The 8,151-nt window shown below is 42.4% G+C and overlaps 1 protein-coding gene across 3 annotated transcripts in view; it reads left to right on the top strand.

Moving 5' to 3' along the window:
- LOC112398801 (zinc finger protein 568-like) overlaps window positions 1-8,151 on the top strand; it is an 18,920-nt gene that overhangs the window by 6,980 nt on the left and 3,789 nt on the right. For 2 of the 3 annotated variants that reach the window (XM_024743522.1, XM_024743524.1), the window contains exons 4-5: window positions 7,084-7,210; window positions 7,527-7,625. In XM_024743522.1, coding sequence (XP_024599290.1) covers window positions 7,084-7,210; window positions 7,527-7,625 — 226 coding nt within the window. Of the gene's footprint in view, window positions 1-7,083; window positions 7,211-7,526; window positions 8,134-8,151 lie in introns of those variants that run through there. The other variant, XM_024743523.1, reaches the window with a different exon arrangement.

Genomic DNA, 8,151 nt, shown 5'->3' with positions numbered 1-8,151 from the left:
GGACTCCCTCCCGGCTAGCCGTGATGCACTAACCCCTTCAGGCTGTGTTCACACCGCCAGTCCTCTCCCTGCGCTCCCACCGAAGCCCGAGCCTCAACTCCCAGCCCCGCCTGCCCCGGCGGGTGAGCAGACAAGCCTCTCGGGCTGGTGAGTGCCGGTGGGCCCTGATCCTCTGTGCGGAAATCTCTCCACTTTGCCCTCCGCACCCCTGTGGCTGCGCTCTCCACCATGGCTCCGAAGCTTCCCCCTCCGCCACCCACAGTCTCCGCCCGCAAAGGGGCTTCCTAGTGTGTGGAAACCCTTCCTCCTTCACAGCTCCCTCACACTGGTCCAGGTCCCGTCCCTATCCTTTTGTCTCTGTTTATTCTTTTTTCTTTTGCCCTACCCAGGTACGTGGGGGGTTTCTTGACTTTTGGGAGGTCTGAGGTCTTCTGCCAGCGTTCAGTAGGTGTTCTGTAGGAGATATTCCACGTGTAGATGTATTTCTGGTGTATCTGTAGGGAGGAAGGTGATCTCCACATCTTACTCTTCCGCCATCTTCCCAGAAGCCCCAACTACTTCCCTTTTGGAACTGCACTTCATCTTTTCCTCTTTTCCTTCTCAGAGAAGATTGTTTACATACATAGACTTACCTTTCTTCCATCACTTTTTTCTTTTTAATTAGGGAAAATAATGAAAGTAAATCGATGCTTAATGTTTTAAAATGCATATAAAAATAGTAGCCCAGTCATCCATATTTCTTCTCCCCCCAGTACCTCAATTTTCCTCAGAGATGCCCACTTTTAACATTTTGGTGATAAGGCGCTGTAGATGCATTTACATCAGTGTAATTAAGTGAAAATAGACGTATGTGTAACATGTTTTTGCACAAATGCCATCACATTCCCATACCCATCTTGCTTTCCCCACATGATTATATCCTGGGTGTTGTTTCTCATCAATACATAAAGATTATTTCAGTTCCTATTTCGTGGTATGGATGTATCATTTAACTATTTCCCTATTCCTAGATATTGGGGGTTTTATTCAATTTTTTTACTATTATAAACAGTGCCTCATGAACAGCTTTCTATATATCTATAAGCTCAGTAGTATAAGTGTTGTGGAGGGTTCACATGGAAATCAGATTGCTGAATAAAAGCCTGGAAAATTGGATCACAGAAATTATCTGGTCTTCGAAAACTAATGAAAGTAGTAATTATGAAGGATTTGGGAGTACAAATTTAAATGTAAGATGAAAAGGCACCCAATTCATTTTATGAAGCCACTTAAATTTGATGAAGAGGGCTTCCTTGGTGGCGCAGTGGTTGAGAGTCCGCCTGCCAATGCAGGGGACACGGGTTCGTGCCCCGGTCCGGGAAGTTCCCACATGCTGCGGAGCAGCTGGGCCCATGAGCCATGGCCACTGAGCCTGCGCGTCCGGAGCCTGTGCTCCTCAACAGGAGAGGCCACAACAGTGAGAGGCCCGCGTACCGCCAAAACAAAAAATTTGATGAAGATACTACAAAAAAGAAAATTATAGACCAGCTTTGCTTAAGAATATGAATGCCCAAAATTTTAAAATATTCTGCATAGAACAGTAATAAATTGAATTACACATTTTTTAAAGTAATGCATGCACAGGGTAAAAATTTCAAGCAAAGACTTTGTTTAAGAAAAGGTAAAAAATAATTCGCCCTCTCACTCTGTCCCCATGTCTCCTTCAGTGTTTCATACATTCTTCCAGAGATAATGTATGCATCTCTATCTAGATATATGAATCTCTTAAAAAATTTTTTTTGCAAATTACAGCACATTGTTGCCCTTGTCTTAATGATCATTCCATTGCAGTTGTACATAGCTTATCCCAGGGATTCTGAACTGTGGCACTCTCGCCATTTTGGGCCAGATTATTCTTTGTTGTTTGGGACGGTCCTGTGCATTTTACCATGTATAGCAGCATCCCTGGCCTCTATCCGCTAGATGCCAGTAGCACTCCCTCCCCCAGTTTTGACAACCAGAATGTCTCCCGACATTGCCAAGTGTCTCCTGGGGGACAAAATTACACAAGGTTTCAAACCAGTGGTCTACCTTATTTACAAAAATAGCCACTTGATATTCTACTGGATGGAAATGCCATTTATTATTTATCTTTCTCCTAGTGATGTATATTTAGGATATTTCTAGGCTTTTGCTACCATAAACAACATAGCAGTGAATATCCATGTACATTCCAGTTGTATGCATATGAGTATATCTTTCTAGAAGTGACATTTCTAGGTCAGTGGTTACAGACATTTTGAATTTTGATTTAAGATTGTCAAATTGCCCTCCAAATAGCACGTAGCAGTTTGTATTCCTAGCAGCAGTATGATGCCTTTTCCCATAAACAGGCAATCACAGTGATTTTTGCCATTGTGAGGGGAAAAAAGAGTGGTGCATTTTAATTTGCATTTTTTGAATTGAGTGTCTGTTCATATTTTTAAATGTAATTTGCACTTTTTCCTTTCAGATGATTATTCTAAGTTGTTTGCACATTTTTCTCTTGGGTGTGGAATTACTTTGATTGCTGATTGCTTGCTCTTTATGTTAACTTAATAAGTAAATTAGACCTCTATCATGTATGTTGTAAATATTTTTTCATGGTTTCTCATTTGACTGGGTTTACATATCTTGGAGAGTAGACACTTAAATTTTTAAAATGTGATCTAATTTCACAATCTTTAGTGGCTTCCAGATTTCATGTATTGCTTCAGAAGGCTTTTGTGAGTCAAGATTATAAAAATGTCATTTCAGTTATGGGAAAAGGAGTGGTTAATGAATGATGGTGGCACAACTGAGTTTCCATCTGGATGGAAACAAAGCTAGACTCTTCTACATCATATGAAAGTAAAATGCCAGATTGATTAAAGAACTACATATATATTTGAGAAATTAGATGAAAATTTAAGAGGATATTTCTGTAACCTTGCTCAATGCAAGAAATATTTTTTGTTGTTGTTTTTCGGTTTTTGGTTTTTTTTTTTTTGCGGTACGTGGGCCTCTCACTGTTGTGGCCTCTCCCGTTGCGGGGCACAGGCTCCGGACGCGCAGGCTCAGTGGCCACGGCTCACGGGCCCAGCCGCTCTGCGGCACGTGGGATCTTCCCGGACCGGGGCACGAACCTGTGTCCCCTGCATCGGCAGTCGGACTCTCAACCACTGCGCCACCAGGGAAGCCCGCAAGAAATATTTTTAATGAAATACAAAACCCAGAAACCATGCAGAGAAAGACTGTCAGATTAGACTGCATTAAAATGTTAAAATCTGTACAGTCAAAAGACATTTGAGGCTGAAAGGCGGTGCATATGATACACAGAGGATTTATATACAGAAAATGCAAACTGAAGATACAAAAAAGACCAAAAATGTGATAGAAAAATAGAAAGATAGTACAGACAATCCAAAAAAAGAAAAAAAGTGGGTGATGCCGTAAGGGAAGATGTTTACCTTTTCCTTATGGCTCATTTTTATTCCTCCTTTTCTGTTGCATTCCAACAAATGAAACCAGTCTTGGCCCTTCTACTAACTGTTTGCCTTCCAGGTAGAAGTGTGTGTGTGTGTGTGTGTGTGTGTGTGTGTGTGTGTGTACAAAAAAACCCAAAATTTTTGCACGGGTTATTTTTAATGAAAATATGCTCCTACTATGCATACTCTGCTTTTTTTCATTTAACAAAAATATATCAGACATCCTTTCATGTCAGCCAATTTTTATAATGGCCGTTTTAGAGTATAGCCATAACAATTTATTTAACCACTCTGTCATCCACCAGTCCAGATGCAGCTTGTTGACGATCAGGGTTCATTCTTATCAGAATCAATGTTGCCTGGTGATATAGCTGTCATGCCACCATTATTAGATTCCCAGGAACACAGGACATTGAGGGTCATCTCCCCTTATTTTTTGCTAATACAAATAATGCTGCCTTGACCATCCTTATGCCCATATAAATATTTCAGTAGGATAGAGTCCTGGTTAAAATATGAGAAAAAATGTAATAGGTACTGCCAAACTACCTGTCAACCAGCCTTCTATGAGAGTATTCATGTTCCTATATGAGGAACAGTGGCTCATGAACAGTGAGCCGCTCGTGAACAGTGGCTCTTCTCTGTCATTTGAATGTTTACCAACCTTATAGGTAAAAGACAGTATCTTACTGTTTAATTAGCATGTATTTGAACTTTAATGAGGTTTATAATCTATTTGTATGTTTATGCTTATATTTTTGTTGCTATGAATCTTTTGTCTATTTTATTGAGTTGTCTTTTCTTAACTGACATCAAAAAGTCTAGGGTAACAATCCTAGAAGGGCACTGCTGCATTAAAGAGTATTTGCAACATACATTTTGATGTATATTAACCTGTTGCTCCACCCCCTTCCCCTGAAGGCAATAAATAGTTTATAACTTCTTTGGTGTTTTTCTACACACTTGACTGCAGTAGGTATTATCAACCTGTTGAATGTTTAAGAAGCTGAAGGGTATAAATAAATCCTGGAGATCTAATGCCCAGCATAGTGATTATAGTCAACAGTACTGTATTATAAACTTCAAAGTTGCCGAGAGACTAGATCTTAATTGTTCTCACTACAAAAAAGAAATGATAATTGTGTGACGTGATAGAGGTGTTAGCTAATGCTACTGGACTGTTGGTAATCATATTGCAAAATATAAATGTATCAAATCAACACATTGTACATCTTAAACTTGCACAATGTTATATGTTAATTATATCTCAAGAAGAAAAAGAATCTGAAGGGTGATAAATGGTATACTATTATAAATTTATTTCACATTCCTCCAGTTATACTGTATTAGGTTGTGGTCTCTTTCTTAAAGATTTGTTAGAATTTTAGTGTATGAAGGAAATTAGATCATTGTTATGTAGCTTACAAATATTTTTACCACTTTGATACTGATGTTTGAGAATTTAAAAAATTATTTTCTTTCTGCTATTTAGAAATTTCTAATGTCTAGGTAATCAAGTTTGCCAGTCTTTAGCTATATGTCTTCTGAATTTGGGGATGGCTTAGAAAAACTTTCGCCACTCTAGAATTATAAAAACTTTCAACTAGTAATTTTATGATCATCCTGCACACATTTAAATCTCTGACATATCTGTAATTTATTTTGGAGTTCGGAGTGAGATAGCTAATGCAGCTTTATGGTATGCTTTTTCCCTGCATAAATACCTAGCCAGATTTTGCTAATGACTTCTTTTCTACAGCGATTTGAGATACTTTCATTCTGGACTAAATTCTGACCCTGTGTGTGTAGGATCTGTTAGGGGTTTTTAACTTTCTTCATTGTCATTACTGAAGCATAACACTAAGTATAGCATGAATAAAATTCTTCCTCCTCATTAGGGAAATCTGACCTTGAGTTAACCTGGTTTTAGCTTTGTGTCCCTGGAAACCCAATAATGGTGGAATGACAGCTGTATTACCAGGCGTTGTTACTTAGGATCAAAATGACTCTTTTTAATCTGTACAAATCAAGCATTTTATTTATATAGCAAGGAAGCACTCATTTATTCTCCATTTAAATACCACACTTGAGATTTAAGATCACGTTTGGCAGTGTACTGCAGGATGCTAAATAAGACCACTCATATCGCTTTGGATTTCTTGATACCTTGTTACATTTTCCATCATCCACTGGAACAATTAGTTCAGCTTCCTTAACCTAAACTCGAAGCTTCCCGGATGTAAAAGCCACAATGACTCTTGATCGGTAAACAAACTGCACCTGGACTGGGAGGACTGTGAATAACTGAAAATAGCTGATAGGAAGCCACCGATTTGGGTTTTCCTGAGTCCAGTGTAACTCTCATAACTGGGCATGTCCTTTGCCAGGACCTTGGAAGATGTGCTCAGGGGCCTGTTACAAGAGATACTGGTACATGGAGCAGCTTCTGGCTTCCAAGCCAGATACTGCCTGCACTTGCCAGTGTGGCCCTGTTCCCGGGCACCTCAGGTGGGACGGGGCAGGTTGAGCTACTGGATTGTACTGAGAACTCCTCTTGCTGGCGTCACTGCCCTTTGGCCCACTGTTTCCTGTCTCCCTCTGCAAAGCTGAGTAAACTGGTGCCACATATGGCCCATGGGGGCCTTGTGGGTGCAAAATGTCTCCTTGAATTTAAGGCCACCAAGTGTGGGTGGGACAGGATGGAATCCAGAATGTAAATAGGTGGATTATTGCTCTCTGATAGGAATCCAGGCACTTAGAGAAGTAAATTCTTATTTGGTGGTGATAAGATCAAGTACAGACCTTTCCTTTTTTACCTCAATCTGCTGACCAGGCCAGATATAGTCCTGTTCTTTGACTCATGATTGATTGGATAATCAGCACTGTTGGTCGTGATTGAGTAGCTGTGTTTCGAACTGTTTCTTCTAGATCTACATCCCCTTCAAAGCCTTCTCTGTCAGCCCTAAGCAGAACTGACTTCTCCCTATTCTGGGTTCCCTGCCCTACCTCTGCCATTGCCTCCTTCCTTTCCTCCCACCCTTTCATGTATGAGTTTGTAAGTGTTGTTTTTCTCCCTCTACTAGACTGTATGTAGCTCCTTCAGTTCAGGAGGTGTTTGTTTTTATTAACCTTTACATCCTTAGAACTTATCAGCTTGCTCTCCAGTCAGTAAATATGTGTTGGAAGAATGAATTTCCAGGGTAAAATATTTCTAACACTCGATCTCTTTCCCCATAGAGTTTAAAATAATTTTAGTTACATAAGCACCCTATATACTATACTATGTCAAATTGTGGATGGTGAATAGCATAAGAACAATTACGTAGAGAAAGCCAATGCAGTGTCTAAAAAGTGCGTGCGGAAACCAGACTGAATGGACTTTAATCCTTAATTCCTACCTGTGTGATCCTGAGCAGGTGACCTCACACTCTGTGAGCCTTCCTGTCCTCATCTGTCAGGGTTCTCCTGGGTGGTGGGGAGGACTAAAATCTTTCTACGTGTGAAGGACATAGGATGGGCACAGAGTGGGCACTTAATGTAACATACTGTCTCCACCTGCAAGCCAATTACTGGGCTAAAGAAGGGTGTGCTCTTGCAGGAAATGTTGACCATCAGGGATGTGTTTGTGGACTTCACCCTGGAGGAGTGGCAGCAGCTGGACGCCACTCAGAAGAACCTCTGCAGGGATGTCATGCTGGAGAACTACAGCCACCTTGTCTCCGTGGGTGAGGGACCCTTCACAGGGTGACTGGAACGCACCCCCGGGGCTCCCTCTCTGTCGGCTGCTGCAGCTCAGGGGCGTCAGGGCCCTGAATGAATCGGGCCTCAGGCTCAGGGTCAAAAATTCATAATGGCGTTTGCACCCTGCACGGGATGTCTGTGCTGTCACCTTCTCTGTGGATGGTCTGCACTGAGGGCCCACTAGCTGGGCTCACGGGGCAGTCACCGAGGCCAGACCATCTCTGCCCTGCAAGAATGGGCCTCGGTTCCGGAATGCCTTATGTGTCAATTAGAAAGTCCTCTGTCATTTCCCCTTAACAGGATTCCTCGTGGCCCAACCAGGTAGGATCTCCAGGTTGGGACAAGGAGGAGAGGAGGCCAGGATGGCAGCTGGAGAAAGCACAACACGGAGGTGTCCAGGTGAGCCCATGCCGGGCCAGTTGGGCCAGGGCAAGGGGACCTGGTGGGTCAGGGAGATCTTGGCCTCGGGGGTGCGCCCAGGAGTTCTTCTCAGAAACCCCAGACTTGGGGACACAATTCGGGTCTGGTGGAACGAGCTGCTGTGATATCCACACGATGCCCCACCTGCTGCCCCTCTGCAGCCCCTTGTTCTTGGGGTTCAGACAGAGGCAGCCACTGCTGTTCTGTAGATCCCGTCTCCACCTTCCAGCATCTGGGTGGCTAGGGAGACGTGCCCAGCCTTGTCTCCTTCCTCCTCCCTCTCCTTTCTGGAAGCTGTTGGGACTTTCCCCATCTCTTGGGCATTTGTGTGTTCATCAGAAGACAAGCAGATGGAGGGGTGATGTTTCCTCTTTACTTGGCATACTGTGGGCCCTCGAAGTCTGAAACGCAGTCTTTAACCTCAGGGAAATTATCCTACCTGGGTTACTGGAGTTGGGATGGACAAAAAAAAAAGCTTTGCTAGTGGCCTTCAGCTCTACCAGGC

The sequence above is a fragment of the Neophocaena asiaeorientalis genome, unplaced genomic scaffold, assembly GCF_003031525.2.
Source record: "Neophocaena asiaeorientalis asiaeorientalis breed wild unplaced genomic scaffold, Neophocaena_asiaeorientalis_V1.1 scaffold243, whole genome shotgun sequence".
Classification (NCBI taxonomy): domain Eukaryota; kingdom Metazoa; phylum Chordata; class Mammalia; order Artiodactyla; family Phocoenidae; genus Neophocaena; species Neophocaena asiaeorientalis.
This window is presented reverse-complemented; position numbering and strand designations above follow the sequence as displayed.